The sequence below is a fragment of the Nuphar pumila genome, chromosome 11 (assembly GCF_984573655.1).
Source record: "Nuphar pumila chromosome 11, dmNupPumi1.hap1.1, whole genome shotgun sequence".
Classification (NCBI taxonomy): domain Eukaryota; kingdom Viridiplantae; phylum Streptophyta; class Magnoliopsida; order Nymphaeales; family Nymphaeaceae; genus Nuphar; species Nuphar pumila.
In genome coordinates, this window is record NC_143259.1 from 43303899 (window position 1) to 43330816 (window position 26918).

Genomic DNA, 26918 nt, shown 5'->3' on the forward strand with positions numbered 1-26918 from the left:
AAATACGCATCCAAAACACACGAAAGTCTTATGACCCATCAACCAGTGTGAACAGACTTTATGTTTCGATATTACTGGCCTGCGGGTATGCGCAAACAAAACGTAGAAACAACTGAGACTAGTTCGGGCATCTGTTATTTTATGTATTTTCAATAACCCGAATAGCTAGTTGAGTCCGCTCCTAAGGGGACGACTTTCAGTCGAGAGAGGATTCCCCAAAGGCAGGTATTGAGCAACAGATGCATCCAACTTCTGCAGAAGTCCATGGGATCTACCACCTAGGATAATGTCTGGTAGTTCCTTCCCCTAACTTTAATGATTGGGGAGGCCAGATCTTTGCCCATGGGGTGGTTGTTAACAACCTATCCATTGCAGTTTTGTACCGCTCTGTCATCTCCCTTGATAGACAACAAGAAGCGAATGAGTGCGTTAGGGGTTGCTTAACTAACGATCCATTCTATGTTGTGGTCTTTAAACCACTCGAGCATCTTGCATGTGAAGGCAAATAGTCACCATTTTATGTGATTACAACATTGTGCATTTACCACTATTCGAGGTTGCACGACTGTCTCATTCGATCATCGCAGTACTAGCATGTAGTGCACGACTACAAGTACTCTAGGATGAAAGGGGGGTATAACTCCTCAATAAGAGCTTCAACAGAAGTGTTTCACAAAGATGTAATATTTCTGAAGCTCTACTTTTGACATTATCTATCTTTCGAAACAACCAACAACTTATGCCAACATTCGGCATGCGATTTCTAGAATCTCATCCGCTATCGTGGTATCTACATGCCTCGCATGACTCGATACCGATCTCGAGATACGAGATACGAGTTTCTCAACAGATACCCCGCTAAGAAGTTCGCTCAAGTCAACTTTACAGGACTGCTCGCTCGAAAAGCCAGGATCCCTGCTAGGGATCCCTCTCCTTAGACGAGGATGTATCGCTAAGTTCTCGACTCAACTCTTGTCGCAAGAGGGAGAACAGTAAATGCCTCTTGCATCCTCCACGAGGATGCCTTCATAGTACATGCAATGAACGAAAACCTGAGCGTTATATGCATGACAAGGCATTAACGAAACATTTGCAAAAGCAGGAGCCTGGGCGCAAAGCGCGACAAGACAGTAAAGACTGTAAGCAAGAGTGCAAATGCAAAGCCTGGGCGCAAAGCGCGACGACAAAGAAAAGTCCGAAGGCAGGAGTGCGTAAGCGAAGCCTAGGCGCAATGCACGGCGACAAAAGAAATACATGATAAAAAGTAAAGGACAAGGATCGCGAAACCGCGTTCTTGAGTTAAATGCGTACTCCTATAAATATATATATGCATATATATTTATTTATTTGTCCTTTTTAGTTAATTGAACTCAATTCAATTGTCCAAGTCCTCCGTGCAATCTTCCCCTACCTTGGAGAGTTGCGAGATTGTTGGCGTCTGCAGGTGTAAGCGATTGACGGCTCGACTTGGGTCGCAGAGTGCGAGCGGGATCCGTCGTATGAGCTGCAAAAACGACAGTCTTAGGAAGCTAACACCAAAAACAAAAGGTCGGGGGCACTGTCGCTGACCTAACGTGAAGGAAACAGAGGCAGGGGCATCATGCCCTTGCGCACCTACAATAAGCGCAAGAAGCAGGGGCAGCGTGCCCCCGACGAACTTGCTTTACGAGCAAGAAACAGGGTCAGGGGCTGCGAGCTCCTGCTGACCTGCTGTCAGCGAGAAACAGGAAGGCAGGGGGCTGCACCCCTGCCTAAAGAAGACAACGAGGGAGGCTTCGCCTTGCCTGCCGAAAGAGCAAAGAGGCAGGAGCGAGGCCCTTGCCCGCAAGCCACTAAGGGGGAGGCAGGGGGCTTCGCCCCTACCTGTCGAATATGCAAAGAGGCAGGGGCTTGGTCCCCTGCCTGACGAACACGCAAACAGGCAAGGGGTGAAGCCCCTGCCTGACGTCCTAAAAGATGGAGCAGGGAGGGGGCTCGACCCCTCCCCTGACCAAAAGAGGGAGGAAGGGGGTCTCGGCCCCTTCCCAACGAAACACGGAAGCAGGGAGGTGGTCGACCCCTTCCTTGCGCAACCAGTGTCTTAAAACTCGCCGAGTCAACTCGGTGACTCGACTCGGCTCGGCCCTCCAGCGAGTCAACCCGACAAGCTTAACTCGGGCTGCAAAAACTCGGCTGCTGACTCGGCCAGACTCGGCTTGACTCGGCCTGACTCGGGCGAGTTCTGGGATGTTTGAAATTTGTTTTTTTGGGTATTTCACACACACATATTCACTTTTGTACTGAATAATACATCTTTCCCATGGACGGTCAGGAAAGATCTTTTTGAACAAATAACTGTTATAATATATAAATCAAACAACAAAGCATTCTAGTCTATAAACCCAATTAACAAAGAATTCTATGCATCTAAAAGCAGGGATTTCTTTCAAGACACATGGAGATTGGAGAGTTAGGACCTAAGGATTCCTTATCTGAATATCACATATTACTTTACATACATGATGATACAACTTCATAAAAAAACTCTGCCTCTATAACTAACATTGCCCCATCACCACCCTTTCGTGGACCACTAGAGGTCCAAGGCAACTTCTAGTTTTCCACTTTATGTTCTTGTAAATGATAGTTTATCTTATACAGTGATACTTTTCCCCAGTCCGTAGCATTTGGTGCAGCTTCTGGGCCATTTTACCAACATCATCTATCTCTGTTTCTGCCCTTTGTCTAATTGAAATCTTTTTTATTTAAGAGCTGGGCATCATGAATCTAAGGCCTGCAACAATTTCACTTTTCCTAACCTCTAATCTTAGGCATTGAAAATTTTATTCTATCTTCTTTCGAGCTGCTAATAGCTATTTGAATTCTTTCAAGGTGATGCATGGTGCAAAAAATCTGTCCAACTCCATTATGTGTTCTTTGTTTGTCCAAAATAATGAATCTCTTAACTCGACCTGCCATTCTCTGTATATTGCATGATCCAAGTGACTGGAATCCATAATCACACAGGATACCAATGCCATTGGGATCATGTAGTTCCCAAGGGCTATGAAGGTGTTGGCGTGATGAATCACTCTTGTAATGAAGAATACATCTTTCCCATGGACTGACAATTTATATATTGTTTTTCTTTTAAAATCAAAAGTTAACAAAACCCGGTCCGAGTCACCGAGTTGACCCGCCGAGTCGCGAGTCAATAAAGAACGAGTCGAGTTCCGAGTCACGGGTTTAAAACCTTATGCGCAACAGACAAGCAGGGAGACGGCAGGGGCTGGCCCCTGCCGACCCATTCAAACATAGGGAGGTGGTAGGGGTTCGACCACTGTCGCCCTGCTGGAGGATGAGCGACAGGGGCCAGCCAAAGGATCCAAGCGGCATAGGCGAAGCCGCTGCCGAAAAACCGGAGGCAGGGAGGGGTTCGACCCCTCCCATGCAAACATAGGACGTAGGGAGGGGGCCTGGCCCCTCCATTGCGTACAAGAAAGGAAAGAGGGGCTCAGCCTCTCCCCTACAATAGAGGGCTCAGGGAGGGGCTCAGCCCCTCCCCTGCAAGAAGACCCCGAGCGAGGGAAGGGCTGCCACACCCTCCCTCCCCCCCCTAGCTGCAAACAACAGAAGGAGGAGAAGACGAGGAGAGGGCCTCGGCTCCTCCCCCCTTGGCAGACTCAGAGCCACCCACGACGGTGGCTCTCGTCCACCATCTGGAAAAAAGGAAGGGGGAAAAGGAGAGGCAGGAGGTCGACGACCTCCTGCCGGCGCCTCCAACGAGATTAGAGAGGGGAGAAAAGAAAAAGGAGAGTGGGGGGTACCTGGGAACCCAACGTTGGGATTCCGGCGAGATGCGACGCCGGACGAGGAGCGCCGATGGAGAAGCTGCCGGTATGCAGGGTCGGACGAGAGAGGGGGACAGCAGGGAGGAGGGTCGTCGATGTGCGTTGGCAGATGAGCGAGAGGAGAAGCGGCGATCACTGTCAGGTGGAGGGCAGTGGTCGACGCGTGGGGGAGGGGTCGCCGACTGTCCCTCCCCCTGCGTGTTTTATCTTTAAAACACACAGGCAATGAGCGGTGCCTGACCGCCTGTCTCCTTTTTGGATCTGGGTCGGGTCCAAATCTGGATCCGACCCGGGTCCAACAAATTTTTTCCAAAGGGTTTTACAAATGCTGTAGGAGAAAACTCTAGGATAGCCAGCTAATTAGTCTCAGAGATAAATGCAATTAAATAAAAGTAACCTATGTGACATTGATGCTCCATTTTTGCTCCTGTTCCCTATCCTGTTATATTCAAGTAATATTGGAAACTTCATGAAAATGGCTGTACCCCCGTATATGTGGCCATGTCTGTGTGACATAGATATTGCTTGATGAGCTTATGACATGGTTTGTGGATATTCTAGAAAATTCCTGTGAGAATTACTGTTGTTGACGCCAGCTCAAGATCCTGTTCATTGTGGAAGTTCTTCTTCATGTAATGAGGAGAACACAGGGATCTCCTACATCTTTTCTATGAACTGTAGTCTTGGTATTTTTTGTTAGTGTAAACAACACAGCCCAAATCATCACTCTAATTATGTGGTCATGTTTGACTTCCTAGGGAACAGTGGCACTTTCATGCAATGAAGGTGCTTCCTCCTAAGAATGAATGAATATTAGGAGCAGTTGTTTTTGGGATATCGGTGGGTTGGGTCATTGGAGGCTAACCCAACAATTCCTTGGGTTCGGTCAGGTTGGGATGAATTTAATCTGGTCTTAGAAACCAAGCCTCATGTCCGACTCAGTTGGGTTTGTCCGAACTCAGGTTTGGTCTGAGTTGGTCCAGCCCATTAAGTCATGCTATTTTACCAGTGATATGTACTTGAACTGCACAGTTAAACAGACAAATGGATGAGGACTTTCTAATTTCTTAATGAACTTGTGTATTTTACCAGTGATATGTAATTGACCAATAGATTGGTTTTTGCTTGTATTACTTCCTGGATATCATTTTAAATAAAACCAAGCTAATTTTATTTAACACCTTAATTCCTGTCTCACACCATGTTATTGACCAATAGATTGTGTGTGGAATCATAGATAGAAGACTACAAATCTTTTACCATGCATGCATTATACTTGAGTTTCCTAAGTGGGTCAGGACTGCCTAAATCCCAAATTGGGTTGAGCCCTGAAATGGCTGGGACATTAGTCCTGCATTTTAGATCTACATTTCACCCTCTACCTACCTGAATCTAGGGTAGTGAAACAGTATGAGCAGCTTGTGGCTCACCTCAGCTCTGCTCATCCAAAGCATGTTTGGGCTCGTGAAAATAAGCTTGACAAACTGAGCAATGAGCTGGTCCTGAAGCTTTACTAAGCCGAGCATGAACATGGGACAAGGATGCTTGGCTTGGCTCGACTCATGTAGGCTTGTTAACAGCAGAGATACATATTTTGGGTACCTTATATTATTATATCTTTAACGTTTAGGACATATGGTTGTCTTTCTATGCATGAGTTTTTTAAAGCATGGTTCCCTTTTTATCGATATATATATTATATCATAGTCACCTATATTTTTCAAGGTAATTTCTTGTCAAGGGTTTTTCTTTGTTTTTTCTTAGGAAAATCTCAGGAATTTAAAAAATTGCAAAAGTATAAATAATAGTAAAAGAGGACCATTCTGGATGATGTCGACTAGTCGGTGTAATCAAAGTATGCGGAATTACAAGTATAAGGTGCAAAAGCACCAAACAAGTCCAATAGTGGACAATTATAAAGGCACAATAGGCACAAAGGTGCATAAGCAAGAAGTCCAGGATGGGGCAATACACAAAGCCTTCAAAGGGCAACACTAACAAGTTAAAAGAATAAAATATAATTTTAGAGGTCTTTGGAATACAATGAGAGGAATAAGGGGAACACACTCCTATTTATATACATCAAAGGAGAAGGGAGACCATTGGGAGCTCCCCTCATAGAGTCGTTGGGGAGCTCCCAACGATCATATTTATGACTGTTAGGGCCCCAACGACTCTATGAGTGGGGCCCTAATTGAAAAAAAAGAAATAAAAAAATAAAATAACCTAAGGAAAAAGGGGAATATAGTTGTTTCTAGAAAACAACTATAATTACATGTGAAAAGACAAAAATGCCCCTATCGAGCAAACTAATACAAAATAGATTATATATATATTTTAACACTCCCCCTCAAACTTACAGGAAAATAACCCAAAGTTTGCTAAGGAGAAAAATAAATCGAGGAGGAAGAAGAGCTTTTGTGAAGAAATCCGTTAACTGGTACTCTGATATGACATACGACAATGCAATAGTTTCTCTCATATATATTCATCACGAACATAATGACAATCCATCTTGATATGTTTAGTTCGCTTATAGAAGGTGTCGTTGCTTGCGATATAAATTGCACTCTTATTATGACAACATATCTTCGAAGGAGTTGAGATGATTATCCCCGTATCACTGAGAAGACTTTGAAGCCACACTCGCTCCATGGTTGTTGTAGCCATTACACGATATTCAACTTCAGTTGAGGATAATGATACTTTATGCTGCTTCTTGCATTTTCATGAAATCATAGTCACTTAAAAATACATAAAAACCAGTAGTTGAGACTATCATTGGGATTTTCACCCCAATCAACATCAATATAGGCATGTAAATCAAATGAAGAAGATGAGGATAAAAAAACCCCTTGGTTATAATATTCTTGATGTATCTAACAATTCTCAAGACAACACTCATGTGCACAATGGTAGGATCATGCTGAAACTGACTGGCAGAGTGAATTGCATGAGATATGTCTGGCCGAGTGATGGATAAGTATCTGAGTGACCCAACAAGTTGGCAATAAGGAGTAGGATCTTCAAGTAGAGTCCCATCTTCCTGTCTCAATTTAAAATTAATTACTTCTAGGTTTTTTATCTTCTTATCATCTGTGATACCGGACTTGGTATAAATATCAACAACAAGTTTCATTTGAGAAAGGATGAACCCTCTGGGAGAGTACACAACTTCAATGCTTAAGAAGTATCTCAAAAAACCTAAATCAGACATATCAAAATTTTCTTTTAAAATATTTTTAATGTCAGTGATTCCTTGTTTGTCACTTCCACTGATAATCATATCCTCTACATAAAATAGAAGGATAACAACCATAGAACCTGTACTTTTAACAAAAAGAGCAGTGTCAGTATAACATGAATGAAAATAAGATGAGTCATTACATTACTAAATTTATCATGCCAAGCTTTAGGAGCTTGTTTTAAGTCATATAAAAGCCTTTTTAAGTTTAAGAATTTTACCCTTTTCAATACAAAACCCCGACGGAGGATCTATGTAAACCTCTTCATTTAATTCACTATTTAGAAAAGCATTTTTTACATCTAGTTGGTAGATGAGTCATTTTTTAATAGATGTAACGGCTACGAGGGTGCTGCCAGTAGTCATTCTAGCTACTGGGGCAAATATTTCTTCATAATCAATACCATACTCTTGAGAGTACCCTTTGGCCACTAACTTGGCTTTATATCATTCTAGAGACCCATCATAGTGGGTTTTAACCTTAAAAACCCATTCACATCCTATAAATTTTTTTCCTATGGGTAATGAAGTTATTTATCATATTTTAGCTTTTTCAAGAGCTTTAAGTCCTATATTCATAGCTTCAACCCTTCATGGAAATTTTTTAGCTTCATTATAGTGTGATGGTTCATGATAGGAATGTAATGCTATTAGACATGACCTATATTTTGGTGTCAATGTATCATAAGATACAAACCTACTTGGTGAGTTAGAGATGCGATTGAATCTTCTAAGTGAGGTTTCTTCTAATGAGAGATTTTGAAAATATTTTTCTAAAGCATTTCAAGGATTTCTTTGTTCACGCCCGGTATAAATTTGAATAGGTTTATCAACTATATCATTATTTATAGATGATTCATCATTCTCATTAATTGAATGCACATTATCATCACCATTTTCATTGTCATTTAAGGGATTATCCCCTATGTCATTCAAAGAATCATCACAAGAACTCAACCCTTCTTGTGGCAAGAGATCAAATAGAAAGAAATAATCGACTTCATTGTTTTCTTTGGTTCTCTCAAAACCATTTTTATTTTTCAAAAATGTTACATCTTTAGAATCATATAGTTTGTTACTCTAAGGGTCAAAACATCTATATCCTTTTTTGTTCTCTTCATAACCCATGAATATATATTTAATGGCTTTTGGAGACAATTTATCTCTTTTATGCAAAAGTACAAAGCACTTAGACAAAAAATTTGCAATCGCTTGAAATCAGACGTTCTTTCAAATAGTTTTTCATATGGAGATGTGTTTTGCAAGGATGATGAAGCCATTCTATTTATTAAATAAGTTGATGTTAGAGCAGCCTTGACCCAATTTTTTTTAGAATATCTTCAGAAATAAGTAATGGCCTAGTAGTTTCTAAAATATGTCTTTTTTTTTCCTGCTAACCCATTTTGTTGGGGAGTTCTAGGACATGACTTTTGGTGACAAATCCTGTTTAGTTCTAGATAATTTTGAAACTCATTTGATAAGTATTCACCACCCGAACCAGATCTAAGAATAGAGATGTTGCTTTGAAATTAATTTTTGACAATCATATGCAATTTAAAAAAAAAGGGAATACATCAGATTTGAAATTAAGAAAATATATCCATACATATCTACTGAAATCATCAATAAAAGTAACATAATATAAATATCCTCCTTTTGATATGATGGGAGGTCTCAGATATTCAAATGCACTAATTCAAAAGGTCTCTTAGAGATAAAGGTTCTATTAGGAAAGCATGATAAAAAATTTATGGAACAGAAAGATGGTTTAAACTTAGTTGAGGACAACCCTTAATTTTGACACAAAATTTTTTTAGAGGAATTTAAGGTTCCAACATTTTTAATTTGTAAGGATGTTCCATTGGTAGTTGAAACACAGGCCATTTTTGAATTAATGCATAAATCAAATAAACCATTCTCATGAGGTGTCATATGAAAGGAGACCCCAAAATCAAGGATCTAAGAAGACATACTTGGAGGAGAAGATGAGGTTATTGCGACACCAGATGTAGATGGAGATTTGAGTAATATTTGAAGTGCCTCCGATAATTGAGCAAGAAAAAAAACCTTTTTCTTTGAATGGGTCTTCCTTCCTTGGTGCGGTTTCTTTAATGAAAGCTGTTCACTGCTAAAGGACAAAAAACATGCAAAAAAAAATGGTGCGTCAGGCATTTCCGACCCATGTTCGACGAGAAGGGCATCCAATGCTACGCCCTTCTCTCTCTCTCTATATATATATATGTGTGTGTGTGTGTGTGTACATATGCACATATGTTTATGTATAATATAAAAGAAATTGGACTTGGTTAGGGTTAACCGAGTCCAGTTTCGGACAGAAATGTATCCCGGTGTGGTTGACTGCACCTGACATTGCAGAAGCCGTGTCCAAATATCGCACCCGTACTGATGCAGGTGCGATATGGGTGCGTTGCCCTTTTATAAGTATCCATGTTACATGGTAATGGGAAAATCTAAGAGCCGATTCCCACTAAGAAAAACATGTAGATCACATCTGTAAGGTTAGTTTCATGAAAAACAATCAAAAAAATGAAAAAAATGTAAAAAAGGTGTTGTGTACTTATACATATATACGAGAATCTTGGCTTCATAAATGACACTTGTAAAAAAGAGTTGTTTGGTCTGTTTAGTTTCTTAACAAAGAGCTACAACTTCAAGGTTTGGATTTGTCTTTTGAAGGTCAACATAAGAATATTGATTACAAAGCTAGCCTGAACAAATATGTATTTATTGCAGTTCAAGAATATAAAAGTAATAATTAGACGATAAAGGTTGGAATATGAAAATTGTTATTGTTAATGTTTATTGCTAATATAGCGATGGACATCTGGTCTCCACAGCCATATGCCACCAGGATGGGATTGTCTTGGCCCTCTTGGGCTCTTTTTCTGGTACATGGCTCAGAGGGCGATGCTTTAGCTCTGGCCCAATCCATTGTGAAACAAAAGAAACTTGTTTGAATGGAAAGGAAGATTCTCAGTTGGGTTTGCATCAAATGTCTAAGAGTTGATCTCTCTTGGATTGGTTCATATCAGGTAGGAACCAGATTCTCCTCACACCCATTTTGTAACTGTCATTTGGCATTTCTATGATTTTTAATTCTACTCTCCATGTGTGTGTAATCTTTTGTGATTGTTTATCCCTCTTTATGTTAATAATAAAATAATTTTCTTTTTGGCCTCTGATGGAAAAGAGGGAAATGTGCCTGGATTCGATACCTTCAACTGTTGAAAAAGGAACTAGAGAATCAGGTGTTCTGACCTTGGTTCTTAGTTGTTGATTGTGGACAAGGATCAGTTGTCTGGCATGACAGGCTTTATAGTACATGTTTGGAGCCCAAAAAACTGAGTCCTAGATCCACCTTGGTAGGGGAATTTGCTGTCTTTGGGCCTTGAATCTAAATCTTTTGAATCTGCAAGGTTGGGGTTGTGTTTACATGAATTAATTTGGGATGGGGCAGGCTGTGCTCAGGCCAGACTGAACCCAGTCTGTATCCCCTGCACATGCCATCTTAGTAAGAAGGTCAAATTGAACAAGGTTATTATTTGACAATCAGCCTTATATTAATTTATAAGTATTTCTAAACCACCTTTATGCTAATGTCCTTAGTGATTTCATTATATAAGTGGTAAATGCCTTCCTTGCTTGCAACACATACCTGATGTTACAGGTTCATAATACTGATGAAAGTGATGTTTCCTTTTCATGCAGCCTTTGCAACAGGCACAACTCAGAAAGCCTGAAGGCGATGACACCCTCATAGCTTATCAGGCAGGAAGTAACCATGGCGTTATGGGGGGTAGCAGCTTTCCTTCATCTAGCATAATGCCTTTTCCTCCACAAGCTAGGAAGTTCATCGATGTATCTCAACAACAAAACGTTTCTCAGGCCCGTGAAGAAAGTCAGGTCAAAGTTCAGAGCTTAGAAGAGCAGGTGCAAAGTCCAGTTCATCAAGCTTATCTCCAATATGCTTTCCAGAACTCTCATCAGAAGGCTAGTGGAAATATGCAGGCACAACAGATGAAAACTGGGATGGTTGGTCCATCTTCTAAGGATCAGGAAGTACGGATGAACAATACGAAAATGCAGGAGCTAATTTCTATTCAGGCAGCCAATCAAGTACAGGGATCTGTGTTTAAAAAGTCTAACGATCATCTTGTTCACACTGATAAGAAGTTGGATCAAGGACAGGTTAGTAGTGATCAGCGGAGTGATTTGAAGCCCCCCCAAGCTGTCATGGGACCATTAACAACAGGAAATATGATAAGGCCTGTGCAGGCATCAAATGCTCAGTCAAGTATGCAGAACATGGCAAATAACCAGTTGGCAATGCTTCAGTTACAAGCTGTCCAGGCTTGGGCTATGGAGCATAATGTTGACCTCTCCCTTCCTTCCAATGCCAACATGGTTGCTCAACTCTTACCCCTTTGGCAGTCTAAGTTTGCTGCAATTCAGAAAGTCAATGAGGGCAATGTTGCCTCACAGCAGCCACACTTACCTCTAACCAAACAACAAGCTGTGCCCCCTCTTCCTGTTAATGATCGTTCAGGTATGGTCAATGAAAACTCTGCTCATGCGAGTTCTGTGGCTGAACCGTCTCTTCAAGCTGGGTCCACAAAAACCCAGATGACATTTCCTGCAGGCTCTTTTTCAGCTTCTGGTTCTGCCAAAGTAGTGAACACCAATAACAATCAAATGCTTCAGGTTAATGCCCAAAATAGGGGGAATCATCCTGACAAGGCTGGTAGGCATACAGTTGCAATAGGGAATGGTGTGCCGATCATGCATCTGACACAGCCATCAGCACCTACTAGCCAGAGCCTGAATCAGTCCATTTCAAAGGGTGCTGTTGATTCTGAAGCGATGCAAATGCAATACATCAGGCAGTTGCAACAGTCGAGTCGCACCTCTTCACAGTCAGTGGCATCAAATGAGGGGCCACACAATTTTCCATCCCAAACTGCATCTTTGAACCAACCCCAACGATTGGGGTTTACTAAACAGCAACTCCATGTTCTTAAAGCTCAAATAATGGCCTTTAGACGTCTCAAGGTATATGGTCCTTTTCATTTTTCCTGACTGTATATTACTAATTCAAGAGTTTTGATTTTTAGGTTTTGCTGAAAAATGCCAGTTGTATATTTTTTCCCTTTAACTAATTTCTGTTTCCCTTTTTCTCCCCTTCTTGCATTCAAAGAAAGGAGATGGGGTTCTTCCTCAAGATATCCTTCAAAACATTTCACCACCTCCACTGAACTCGCAGCCAGTATATTCTGCATCAGGCACTGCACAGGAGAGAACTTCTGGGAAGGGCCAAGCAGAGCATGGAAAGAACTTGTTGGCCGGTGATAAATCACAACAGTTCGTGTCTCCTAATAGATCACAAGGTGCACTTAAGGTGGAAAGTGTAGCAGTTGAGGAGAAAACAACCATTAGCAGTCATTCACAAGGATCAATGGGTGCATTGAACCAATCTGTGCACATAGGGGTGGCCAAAGAAGTGCATAATGCAACCACCTTGACAAAACCTGATCGCGAGCAAGAGGGAGAGAGTAATAGAGCCCCTGTGAAAAGTGATTTTACTCAAGACAAGGGAAAGATTGTCCACCAACATACTGTTCCTTCTGATAATGTACAGGCTAAAAAAATCACAGTGTCAGGCACTGCACCAGCACCGAAAGATGTCAGTGTTGTGAGAAAGTACAGTGGCCCTCTTTTTGATTCTCCATATTTCACCAAGAAGCATGATTCTTTTGGATCAGCAGCCAGTCAGGCAAGCAACATAAATGCACTATCATTAGGATATGATATAAAAGATTTATTATTACAGGAGGGAGTGGAGGTGCTTAACAAGAAAAAATCAGATAATCTAAAAAAGATTGGCTGCTTGTTGTCTGTGAATTTGGAGAGGAAACGGATAAGACCTGACCTTGTCTTACGTCTACAAATTGAAGAGAGAAAGCTTCGCCTATTAGATCTTCAGGCACGTGTAAGAGATGAGGTTGACCAGCAGCAGCAGGAGATCATGGCTATGCCTGACAGGCCTTATCGAAAGTTTGTACGTCAATGTGAACGTCAATGGGTGGAGCTCATGAAGCAGGTACAACTCTCCCAAAGGGCTGCAAGAGAAAAACAATTGAAAACTGTGTTCCAATGGCGCAAAAAGCTTTTTGAAGCTCATTGGGCAATTCGTGATGCACGGAATGCTCGTAACCGTGGAGTAGCTAAACATCACGAAAGAATGCTAAAAGATTTCTCAAAGAGGAAGGATGAAGACCGAACCAAGAGAATGGAGGCTTTAAAAAACAATGATGTGGATAGGTATCGTGAGATGCTGTTAGAGCAACAAACCAATATGCCTGGGGATTCTGCTCAGCGGTATGCTGTTCTGTCATCATTCTTATCTCAGACGGAAGAGTACCTTGATAAACTGGGAGGAAAAATAAAGGATGTTAAGTATAACCAAGAAGTAGAAGAGGCTTCGCTTGCTGCCGCAGCAGCTGCAAGGGCACAGGCATGTAGCTTCTTGACTTTTGGAACCATGATTCTTTTCTCAGTAGTTTTTACTCCATCACATTTCATCAACAAATCCTTCCATTTCGGCAGGGTCTCTCTGAAGAAGAGGTAAAAGCTGCAGCTTCGTGTGCTGGAAAAAAAGTGACAATTAGAAATAGGTTTTCTGAAATGAATGCACGGAAGGATAGCAAGTAAGATATTATCAATTGCTCGTTAGTGCTCCTTTTGGATAATCAGAAACCTTACAGTTGCTTTTGCTGTTTATATTCTTTCGACTCTTTAAGTGATACAGTTTGACTTTATCTTTTTGGTAATCAATCAACAGTTGCTTCTGTCAATGTTCTTGATGGCTTCAGGACGTTTCTGATTTATTCCCTGTTCATTTTGCTTAATGAGTTGCTTATGTCATTCTGGCTGTTAGGTACTACAATCTTGCTCATGCAGTGAATGAAAGAATAATTAGGCAGCCCTCAATGCTACGGGCAGGGACTCTACGTGACTATCAACTTGTAGGTTGCATATTCTTTTTTTTTCCATCCCCTCTTCTTTTATCTGCTGTGATCTGATGCTTCCATTGATATTTGGTGTTAGTATTCTTTCTTCCTATTACTGAACCTCGGCATACTTGTTTGACTGTTTCTCTCTTTATTTTCTTTCTTGGTTTTTGTTTTCCTCATGCAGGTTGGGCTCCAGTGGATGCTTTCATTGTACAACAATAAGCTAAATGGGATCTTGGCTGACGAAATGGGTCTTGGCAAGACAGTACAGGTTGGGTATCAATCGTATTAACTGTACCTTTTCAGACATCGAGCTATGATGCTTTCTGCTTACTTGTCTGATCTCATGATCAATAACACATAAGACTAGGTTGCTTTGGTTGTCTTAATGTAGCGTCATCATTGACAAAACTATACATGCCTATGTATGTTTTACACAAGATTTTTTTTTGGTCAAGTTTACTCTGATTCAATCATGATTTCTCTTTTTGCATAGGTTTGTATCACATGATATTTTTTATGGGTACATCGCACCACAAATATGGTAATTGCTAGAACTATTTCATGTATTATTTTGACCTTTCTCAGTAAAACTTGGTGAACCTAATGGTTAAGCAATAAAAATAAACAAAAAAGAGCTAGAAATGTGGGGATAAGAGCTTGAAAACTGGTTGAGTGCAAAGATCATTCTTGCAATTGCTATGATGATTACTTAACAGAATATATGAGAGAGAAACTTGAACAAGGGGATAACAAGACATTTTCTTGGGCTATAATGATTTGTAAGTCTCAATAACATTTTGTATCATGTCACATCCTCGTCAATGTTGCACTGAATGGCAGTTTAAGCTTGAACGAGATTCAAGTGATTAGAGGTTTATACTCACTGTTATTTGGAGAAGAAAAAGATCACCCATAATAGATGATTTAACAACATAGCCTCTTCTGTGGAAGAGCCTATTGCATGCCAAATGCTTGTTGTTCTAATGGCAACAATTGGTGAATTGCTTTATGAAAAGGAGCTCAAAGAGGAAGTAGAACCAAGGACTTGGAAAACTGCTCTGCTTGGGAGCCCGTGGTTGGTGGGTGTTGGGGGGGGATTCACCGAATCCCCAACATCCACCAGTGGTTGGGAGCTTGGATATGACAAATCCCAAGAGAGATTTGGCAGCTCCAAATCCCTCCCATTTTTCCAAATCCAACTAAAACCTCTGTTAGATATAGTTGGCAACTCCAACAGGGTGTCCCTTCTCGTCTGCCTTCTCAATTCCGTTTTAGCTTACATTGGCTGTTTAAGAGCTCGTAGTTGGCAAGGAGATGCCAACCCCAGCCAGTTGTGAAAACCAGCTCCCAAACAGTGGTGGGTGTTGGCAATCCCCCAATCTATGTCACATGGGTGCGGGTGCGGGGGTGCGGCACTTTCAAAAACCTTGGGTGTGGCGGTGCGGCAAAAAAAAAAAAAAAAAAATATATATATATATATATATATATATATATATATATATATATATATATATATATATATATATATATATATATAAAAGGGGGGGTCAGGGGGTTCCCCCCGGTGCGGGTCCATATATATATAATATCATACACATGTATTAGAAAAATAAAATAAAATAATAAATAATATAACAATAAAATATATTTGGATCCACAGTTGGACCCATATGGATCCAACCTGTAGACCCAAATAGCCGTTGAGTCACGGATCCAAACCGCGGATGGATCATGGGTCAAAGACCCGGTCGATCCACGCCTCAAATTTTTGTAGCCCAGCCCAGTCCTACCCAGCCCTGACTGCAGCAAATAGTTCGATTTGTCCATATGAAATAGATTTTTATTAATAATTGTAGCCATTTTTTATTTTATGTCAAAAAAAAAAAAATCGGGGACGCTGCCCCCGAACTTGTGTTGTGAGAGGCGTACGCCTCAGAGGCGAAGCGCAGGCTCAACGCCTCGCTTCGCCTCATCGCATTTACAACCTTGCTTGAGAGTCTCACGTTGTGAGAGGCGTACGCCTCAGAGGCGAAGCGCAGGCTCAACGCCTCGCTTCGCCTCATCGCATTTAACAACCTTGCCCCGAACCCCCGACTCTCACACAAATTTTTTTTGCTACACCCCTGTTTCCCCCCCCAACACACACACACATGAATCCTAGCTACGCCACTGCTCTGAATCCCTACAACTTGCAACTCACGAAACAAACCATTCACAGAGGTATGAATATCACTATCACTTTGATGGATCAACAGTTTGAACACAAGAATGAATAGTGGCTGAGACCTCGAGCGAATCGAAAGAGAGAGGTCGTCGGACGTTAGTGGAAGAGAGAGGAACATACCTGAACAGAGACATTGCCAACGTCGATCGAGGTCTTCGGATGTCAACAAAGGAGGAGGTCGCCGATCGTCAGAGGTCGCCGATCGTCGGAGGTAGCAGATCGACAGAGGTAGCAGATCGTCGGAGGTCGCAGATCGCCGGTCGTCGATGGCAGAGAGAGAGAGAGAGAGAGAGAGAGAGAGAGAGAGAGAGAGAGAGAGAGAGAGAGAGAGAGAGAGAAGTCGGGTGAAAAAGCAAAACCCTGAGCCTTCGTTCTTAAGTTTTCACGATTTTTTTAAAATGTCTGTTTTGCCCTTATTCAGATTTTTTTTTTAGTTTCTTGTTTTTCACGTGTCAATTTCGTTTTGAAAAAGGGTAAAATTGGTATTTCGTAAACGCGTCCCCCTTTAAAGGGAAACATGTCCCCCTTTAAAGGAGGACACATCCCCCTATAAAGAGAAGCGCGTCCCTTTTTAAAGGGGGACACACTTCCCTTTAAAGGGGGACAAACTTCTTCTTTTTTACGTGCGCTTCCCTGTGCGTTTCGGAAGCGCCACGTTTCGCGCTTCCGAAGCGCGTCTCGGGGAAGCGCGCTTCCCCTTATGCATATGCATTTTCTGTAACTCTGGCGTCGGGTACCACAACCGCACCCGCATCGCGTCGACACGGGTGCGGCACCTGTCTGGCCGAATCCCTATGACATAGCCCCCAATGTTCCCAAATCTATTTGGGATATCTAGGATTTGGCATTTCGGTTCCACGGTCACCAATATTGCCAATATTTTTGAAAATATCATGATATTATCAGCATTTTCAGCTAGGCTGGTGATATTGGCAAAATATCACTATATTTTTAAAAATGTCTTATTTTTATATGTATTAAGTTCAGGTTTTCTATTTTTGGTTGCTTTTGTATTTCAAAAACTTTTAAGACTTGGTTTTCATATTTTTGCAACAAAAATAATAGAAAACCAATTATTTTCCTGTCTTATTATTATTTACATTTTTTCAAATTTTGAAGCTTCCACGATTTCTTAAAAAAAAAAATCACATTTTGAAAATATCTTCGAGAAAAACCCTTGCTAAGAAATTATCTTGAAGGACATGTGACCAATGTTGTGAAAAACGTTGAGGCGTAGCGAGGCGCTCGACCAAAAACCAAAGCGAGGCGTAAGGCTCAATTTTTTTTTTAACTTAAAAAACTTTAAAAATATCTAAAACTACAAATAAATAGAAGAAACGCTTTATTGATGAGGTAACAACCAATAATTAATAGAAAAACTCAAATAAGTATAAAAAATGTGAGATTAACATGTAAAAGTAACATTAATACAACAACTAGATCTATGTAAGTATCTAAGAAATAAAATATGAGCATTCAATAAAAAAATAAGTAATAAAATCTCTAACAATAAAATTTCTTAACAGCATGTCATCATCAGAAAATGCATATAAGCACTAAAAAAACAACCAAATGTTAATATATTTGTCCAAAAGTCTCCAAAATGAGTGTTACAACATTCACAAGTACAAATGTTATACAATCTATTATTTCTTAATTCTTATCTTTATTGTAATTTGTATTTCCCAATTACTGCCTTTATATAAATGTGCATGCAGGGACAAAAAAATTGCATTCTTATCTAAACAAAAGAGAGTACAAAAATAAAAAGGCTAACATTAAAAAAATAATGTCTAACATAAAAACAGATTGCTAAAAAAAAAGAACCAAGAGACAAAAAGATATTACATGTCGGCAGAGAGAGGGGGAGGGGGAGGGAGAGGGAGAGGGAGAGGGAGAGGGAGAGGGAGAGGAAGAGAAGAATCTTCTTCTTACTCCCTGTGTTGGCACTTGGCAGAAATAAAAAACAGTGGCTAATATTAAAAAAAATAACTAACATAAAAAATGCAAAAAAACAGAACAAGAAATAGAGACTACCTATCGGCAGAGTGGGAGAGGGCGAGACCAACCTTCCTCATCTTCTTCCTTTCGGCAGAGAGAAGAGAGAGAGAGAGAGAGAGAGAGAGAGAGAGAGAGAGAGAGAGAGAGAGAGAGAGGCCCCGACCCTAATTAGGGTTGGGGTCTCCCTGTATTTTCCCCCAAAATTGGGTCAAATGGGGGCTTTGACCCCCATTTGGCCTGATAATAAAGGGGGGCACGCCTCATAGCGTATGAGGAGTACGCCTCAGGCATTTAACACTTTTCCCTTGTTCCTCAAGTCAAAAGGGGCCTCGCCTTGGGGTGAGGCGTGCCTTTTGCGCCTTGAGGCACGTTTTTAACAACATTGCATGTGACTTTGTTACCAAATACATGCTCCTAAACAGAGCCTAAAATTATTTAGGTTGGAGTGCAAAGGGTATTTTTTTGGTGATTTCTTGCTATGATGCTTTATTGGAGTTGGTTGGATTCCTATTTTCTGAAAAGTTATTTGAATCTTGCTTGGTATGCAATTGAGTCAGTGTCCCAAACTGGGTCTGAACCTGATCCATCATCACTTCATCAGATACACAGTCCATAGATGAATCTGTGTTGGATCTGTAGCATAAGTGGTTGGTTCTTGTTGGATGTGGACCCAAAACCAGGTCCACATGTAAGATCGGATCTAGGTTGAACAACCTTAAAAAAATGATGATGGATACCAGTGTCATTGATATCACCGATATTGTGAAAATATCACGATATTATCATCATTTTGATCTAGTTCGATAATAGCGACAAAATATCACCAAAATGAAAATATCACGATATTTTTCTGGTATTTTGTAAAAATTCTTATTTTATATATTTTAGTTCAGTTTTTCTGTTTTTGGTTTCTTTTATATTTTAAAAACTCTTAAAATTTGTTTCTTTATATTTTTGCATAGAAAACCTATTATTTTTCTATGTCTCTTATTGCTATCTATATTTTTTCAATTTTTAAAGCTTCCGAGATTTTCCTGAAAAAACCACTTTTTGAAAATATCTCCAAGAAAAACCCTTACCAAAAAATTACTTTGAACGTTACAGGTGACTATGATGGATACTCACTGCAGGCTATGTCACATGGGCGGGTGTGGGGATGCGGCACTTTAAAAAACCTTGGGTGGGGGGTGCGGCAAGTCAAAAACATAAAAAATTATATATATATATTATATATATATTAAAATCAATCAATTATGCACACAATCAAGATTTATAATATTGAGTGTGAAGCATGAATCAGTATACAACAACTAAAAACAAAGATACATGAGAAATATAAAAGAGTAAAAACCACATTGAGTGCAAACTTCAAAGCAATAAAAGTCAGTTTTAACATGCATTACCAAGGCTAATATCATAAAATGTGAACCAATTGGACAAATTCACATTCATTCTGAATTTTCAATGCACATTCAAGACTGCAAGTCTACAACAATAATATAAAAACATAAAATGAAACATGCACTATTGCAGTATCTTCTAAGCATATTCACAATAAACAAACTTTCGATATTGCATTCAGATGACGGAGAATGGACGAACAAAATTTTAGATGTGTCTCAACAGGATTGAAAGAACAATAATCAGATTTTAAAAAAAAAACTATTTTTTTTTAAAATCAAACCGTTCACTAGGAAGGACATATGATCACTGTCAAACATTAGAGGACGTCAAAACTGAACTCCACAGAGAATCAGTTTGACGCCAAGTACTAGGGAAACCATAACTCTAACATGAATCTAATAAAAAATATTTTATTTCAAGGAAAACGTCTAAACAGATTGTGTATACACATTTTTTCTACTTAACGATAAATGTTAACAACCTGATAGCCAACAACAAAATCACATAAATCAGTCATAAAAAAATCAAATCACAGCATTAGCAAATGCAGAGTTTGACCTTTTTCGCGCACGTGCGATTACAGGGTATAGAATCATCAATTCATCGCGAAATTTTGGAATGCCAGAAACCCCCAAATAACATTATTGATTTTTTTTTTGGAATGCCCAAAACCCTCAAATAACATTATTGAAAATGAGAGAGAGAGAGAGAGAGAGAGAGAGAGAGAGAGAGAGAGAGAGAGAGAGTACCTCCTCTTTTTCTTCTTCTTCCTGCAACAATCAGAGAGAGAGAGAGCCTTCGTCTTTTATAAGATATGTTATATATGGATCATAATATAGTGGATCCATATCTAATCTAGACCCAGAACCAAACTCTCTCTTTAAGTAATTTTAGAGAGAGAAAGCTACTCAGGCGAGGCGATCATCTCAGCCATTTCTTAAAAGGTTAAGCATTTACACTAAATATTTGAAACCCAAGCCAGTCAAACATAATTTTGCCATATATCATGTGCCTATATGTAAATTTCCCTTAATCAAATGTCTTGACCCTCTTTTCTTCTTTGACTGGAAAACTGTAATTTATAATTGTTGATCAAATGTAAGATCAATTAGGAAAAGTAGCTGCGTGTATATATATATATAAACCATGTCCCCGTACCCACATTTTTTGAAATTGCCGTATCGTACCCTCCGTACCCGCACCGGTACTCATGTGACATAGCTAGATAGCTGATGTGAATGTTGCCTTCCAAATAGGAATGCCAATATCCATTTGTTGCTTGTTCTACAAAAGAATTTTGGCTTTGCTTCGTTGAGCAAAGGCAACTATGTATGCTAAAACTTCTAATGATACTTATGAAAATATTGAGAAACATAATGCCTGTGCGCAGCAAGCTATATCTCATGGAGACCCCAATTTGATTGTTTTTACTTTTTAACATGTCCTGCATATAATATTTTAATTGGGAAACTCCACAAGATATAATCAAGTGGAATATCCTATAACTGCATTTGTCTGGCATAACTAAGAAGGTAGGGGACCAGTTGTGGATAAAGTCAATCCTTTAGTTTCTAATTAGAGTATAACTTTTAATTGGAACATTTCTCCATACACAAGGATTGAAATTTATTTTGGAGTGGCCATCTCTGGCATTGTAGCTTTTCTAGAACTATGTAGGTTGAGAGGGATAACTAGGATGGATTTTTCATTGATAGCATCATAGGGCATGTTTGAAAGTGGAAAAGGGTACACTCAAGTTTGCAGTTTTACGCAAGGATTCATTAAATTTTCATTGAGATATGTTGGTAGCTATGTATAATGCTGAGTTTAGTTAAATCCCTTCTTCTGGCTTCATGTTTTGCGCCAAAGAGAGAAAAGTGAAACCCAATATCTCTAAAAAAAATCTAGAAGAGAATGGCCTAGAGAAGGTGGTCAAATTGAACAATATACTGTTATTCAGATGGTCATTGATATGGCATTAGTCAACTTTTATATTGCTAGTACAAAGAATAAAATGTAAAAATGATGAGAATGCCCTGACCATGTATGCAGACAGTAAAGTAAAAAAATATGAAAAGTGTCCCTGCTGCTATTTCTACATGCTCCTTCAAACTCAACCTTTTTATGAAGTTAGCTTCTATTGCATTGATCTTTATATAGGACAATGAAATATTGACATCAATGTCATGAAACTCAGGTTTTTTGGTAATGTGAATGGCACTTTGATTGTCACAATAAAAGTTTGATGGGTGATGTTAACACTACATTTATATGTATGAGGAACCAACATAGCCGTACAATCTCTGCAGTGAATTGTGCCATGAGTTCGTGACAGACATCTACAGTTAATAAAACAATCTTTTGTTGTTTCATTTTATGCTCTGATGTCAAAGAACACCAAAGAAAACAAAAAAAAAACCTCGTGATAGAGTGACAATGTCACTGGATCCTCCAAAATTTGAATGATAATCTGCTCTAAGGTCAAGATAGGATGTTGGGGAAAAGAACAAGACTTGATGCATTCTAACACAACCACAACAGATAACCTGTATTGAGAGAGAACTGATGACCGTGTTAAAACTTAAAATACATGTATTGTTTGTATATATCTAAGTATACCAAGGTGTACTTAGGTATTTTTCTTGTATTTTTATTTCTCTTGTATTTCTTTTTTTCTTGTATTCAAAGTATATCAAAGTATACTTTTTGTGTATTTAGTAGTTAGGTATTTTCTATTTGTACTTTTTAGGATTTAGGTTAAGTATACCTAAATCCTAAAAAAGATGAGAGAGAATCGTTTACGGTGGTTTGGACATATTCGGCGAAGGCCTAATGATGCTCCAATTAGAAGGATGGAGAAATGGGAAAATATATTAGTTAAAAGAGGTCGGGGTAGGCCTAGGAAGACTTGGATGGAGATGATAGGAAAGGATATGAATGCTTTGAACCTCACCGAGGACATGACATTGGATAAAAATGATTGGAGAAGAAGGATTCATGTGGAAGACCCAAAATGATTTTCTTTTTTGGTTCATATCGCCGACCCCAATTGTTTTGGGATGAAGGCGTAGTTGTTGTTGTTGTTGTTTGTTGTAGGTTAAGTATACCTAATGTATACTTTAGGTTAGATTGGGTTTTTTGGTCATTATTAAAATGACTAAATATTTTATTTTTGTATTTTCTATTTTTTGGTCATTTTTTTGAATGACCAACCAGTTGTTGGGGTTTGTAAATGCTAGTTTGACTGTTGTATAGGTGAGAGAGGATGGATGTATATAGTGTCTATGTGCATGAGTATTGTGGTAAGGTTGACTTGTTTATTTGTGTGAATATTTCTCTTTAATAAATATTTAATTTTTTATGTCTTGTTTTTCCTCATGGCTATGTATGGTTTATTGTATCTAGCCAAATGCATTATGTTTGATAAAATTATTGTTATTCTTTTGTATTTCTTGTGTCTTGGGGATTTCGTTCCATTTTGTGACATGGTATCAGAGTCAAGAAAAATTTTCTTGGTATGTTGTTTTTTTGAATTTTGGGATTCTTTGGTTCAAGTTCGTGCTTCGTGAAGGAGTTTTGATCGATGTATGGCTTGGATTCACAGAAAATCTTGATCCGGTATGCATCTTAAATCTTTATATATATAATTATTTTTGCCTGTGTTGTCTATCTCATGCTTTATGTATGAGAAAACACTTATTTATCATATCTTTGAAAAAATATTAAAACTGTTTGTTATTTTTAAAAGGTCATTTTGGAACTTTCTTGTTTCATGCTTGTTAATAAGCAAATGATTGAACTCTTTGAAATCGTTTTAGTATATATTTTCTTGGGTGTTAGTTTAAGTATTGTTTCTTTTTCAAACTTATTTGAGTATTGCTCTTTTCTTGGATTTAATTGCATTCATATTGGTGCTGATTTAAAATTTTAATTAAATATTTTGATATGATTTACAATATTTATTTGTTTTTGTTATATGATTTTGTGAGATATACATGTGTGTTTGTAGTTTTGATTCTTATGTTTTGAACTCTCTTTATTTAAGATGTACTTGAGTGATTTAGTATCCTTGAGCGTGTATTTCTTATTGCTTTTGTGGCACTTAGATTCTTGTTTGAGTACCTCATCATTATATGTGTAAAGGCATGTCTTCTTTGTGTATGACTTCAAGTTCATGGATTTTTTGTTGAGAAGCTTAAGGCTAATTCTTTGTAAGCATGAGTATTTCTTGGTATTTCTTAGAAACTTGTGGAATTTGTATGCATGCATTCTCTTAAATTATCTCTTGTGTATGAGTTCTTTAGTGGCCTTATTTGATAATGTATGATGTTATGAGATTTTATTTAAGTTTTGTATATGCATATGAATATTTTCTTGTATTCAAAGTATACTTTTGTATATTTAGTTGTTAGGTATTTTCTATTTGTACTTTTTAGGATTTAGGTTATGTATACCTAATGTATACTTTAGGTTAGATTGGTTTTTTTGGTCATTATTAAAATGGCTAAATATTTGTTTTTTGTATTTTCTATTTTTTAGTCATTTTTTTGAATGACCAATTAGCTGTTGGGGTTTGTAACGGTTAGTTTGATTAGTCAAACTAGCTGTTAGGATTTGCTTTAATGGCTAGTTTAAATAGTTAAACTAGCTGTTGGGATTTGCTCTAAAAGCTAGTTTGACTAGTCAAACTAGCCGTTAGAATTAGCTCTAGCCGTTATGTCTTCCTCTATATGTTGTCCATCCTCTATATATGTATTGTTTTTCCTCATGGCTATGTATGGTTTATTGTATCTAGCCAAATGCCTTATGAGAATGCATTTGGATTTCATTTATGTTGGATAAAATTGTAGTTATTCTTTTGTATTTCTTGCATCTCGGATTCCATGCCATTTCGAGAGAGAACGGACTAACTGTATAAGCTGCATAAGTGGTACCTAGCTTCTAAATAGTTAAATAGATCAAACTATCAACTAGTTGCTGATAGATGGTAGGATCATTCAGCAGCCCTTCATCTGTAAATCGATGCTTGCAATCAACCTTAATTGATATATCTACTTGCTTAACATATAGCTAGTCTAGCATATGCCACACAAGATTTATGGCATACTTATGCTGGAAAAATATCCTTCTTAGAATAAGCAAAATCTTTAAACCCAAATAATAGTGTAGAACTCCCATGTCTTTCATTTTAAACACCCACTAATTTTATGCTTCACAATGTCTATGTGTACAATCACCATCATATTGTTCATGTCATCCATGCAAATTAAGAGTAAACAATGTCCTGTGAAGTAGAAGAAAGAATCTATCTGTTCTTAATGGAAATATTTGCTTTGATGCATTTTCCTCCTTTTATTATGGTACCCCACAATTTTTATAAATGTCTGTTGTCATGGTTGTTACTGTTTTTTAAGATTTCCAATCCTTCTTAACAGACAGATATAAACTTGGTAAAAAAATTAAAATTTGTATTTGAGTTCCCACTAACTGGTGCCTACTGCTTTCCTGGTTTTTAATTCTAAGCAGGTTATGGCATTAATGGCTTATTTGATGGAGTTCAAGGGAAACTATGGACCACATCTTATAATTGTTCCAAATGCTGTTATGGTTAATTGGAAGGTAGCATTCTTTTGTTTAAATGCCACATAGTTAAGCAAACTCATCTTCTTAAACTTGTCTTCTGATGGCATCTGCATTGGCAGAGTGAGCTACACAATTGGCTGCCATCAGTTTCATGCATTTACTATGTTGGTACTAAAGATGAACGGATGAAGTTATATACCCAGGTAAAATTTGGGACCTTATCTGTTTTCTCTCTCCTTAATCCCCACTTAGCTATTATTAGTCTTTATTAATTGTTTCTGGATGGAGTGCTTTTAAAAGTTTGAAGGTCGGAAGAAAGCCTGGAAGTAGTGTGAGTAATAAATAATTAATTGCTTTTGTTTAATGACAAAGTATAACTTATTGAGGGTAGTGAGGTAGTCAGGAAGGGGAGAGGTGTTCATATGCGCATGTATTTTATTTGTTTTGTATTGATGTCAGACCTATCTGTTATTTTTATGATATTGTCCTTTTCCAGAGACGAAATGTAGTTTCTTTCATGAGTCAATTGACTTTTTCTTGCCTCATGATTGCATCATAAATGCGTGTGTACATAGCTGAATATAACAAACTGATTTGTTGAATCCATTTTTTAATACGAACCATAAATGTTGTCTTGTGATGCTAAGTGTGCTGCATGGAGGTAACTATAGGATTATATTAACTTTCCCAATTTATAGTACTCAAATTTGAAGTTGCTTTTATCTGTAGCATAATTTTGAAGATTCTGTATCTCTGCAATGAATTTATTCGGAATAAACTTTGGTGCTGAAATGTTCTGTTCCATCTGTTTGTAGGAAGTTTGTGCCATGAAGTTTAATGTGCTGGTCACAACTTACGAGTTTGTCATGAATGATCGTTCAAAGCTTTCCAAAGTTGATTGGAAGTATATAATAATTGATGAAGCTCAGCGCATGAAAAACAGAAATTCACGCTTGGCACGCGATCTTGATAAATATCGTTGTCAGAGACGGTTGCTTCTAACAGGGACACCACTACAGGTTTGTGACTGGTTAATTTTGTTTGAATCTGAATTGTGAGATTATTTTTGGTGCCTAACTCATTGTAGTTTTCCTAATCAAAAGTTTTAGTATCCTTTCCTCCAATTTTCCCATCCCCCCACCTTTTGACTGTTAGTGGTTTCTTGGGTGCTATTTCGCAATTCTGTCCCCATAGATGTGTTCATCATGGTTGATTTACTAGGAATCGACATCTGGACAATGGTTTTTTTATGGAAAAAATATTTGGAGCCTCATAAACTACAAAGATTTTGGGCTGTTAATTTTTCAAACATTATAAAAATGCACATGTCGGAATTAAACGCTTTAAGAGCCGATCCCTATAAAATCAAGCACGTGTATCACATCAGTATGGTCAAAATTTGAAAATAAAACAAAAGGCCTGAAAAACCCATTCAGCATGTGTCTGTGTGTGTGTGTGTGTGTATGTATGTATGTCTATATAGGGCCTCTAGAATATTAGAATTACTGTGCCAACTGGGCATTTCCAACACTTTTTTTTGCAAATCCGACCATGCAACCGTGTTCAGCATGGTGAATTTGCTAGGAATAAACTGTTGG

General features: G+C 38.6%; 1 protein-coding gene across 1 annotated transcript in view; it reads left to right on the forward strand.

Moving 5' to 3' along the window:
• The window catches only part of LOC149822319 (chromatin remodeling ATPase BRAHMA-like), a 61776-nt gene that overhangs the window by 13175 nt on the left and 21683 nt on the right, over positions 1 to 26918 (forward strand). Inside the window, exons 2-9 of the mRNA XM_089981109.1 lie at positions 10804 to 12144; positions 12290 to 13606; positions 13699 to 13799; positions 14030 to 14117; positions 14290 to 14376; positions 25264 to 25356; positions 25440 to 25523; positions 26136 to 26339. Of these exons, the coding sequence (XP_089837235.1) occupies positions 10804 to 12144; positions 12290 to 13606; positions 13699 to 13799; positions 14030 to 14117; positions 14290 to 14376; positions 25264 to 25356; positions 25440 to 25523; positions 26136 to 26339 (3315 nt within the window). The remainder of the gene's footprint in view (positions 1 to 10803; positions 12145 to 12289; positions 13607 to 13698; positions 13800 to 14029; positions 14118 to 14289; positions 14377 to 25263; positions 25357 to 25439; positions 25524 to 26135; positions 26340 to 26918) is intronic.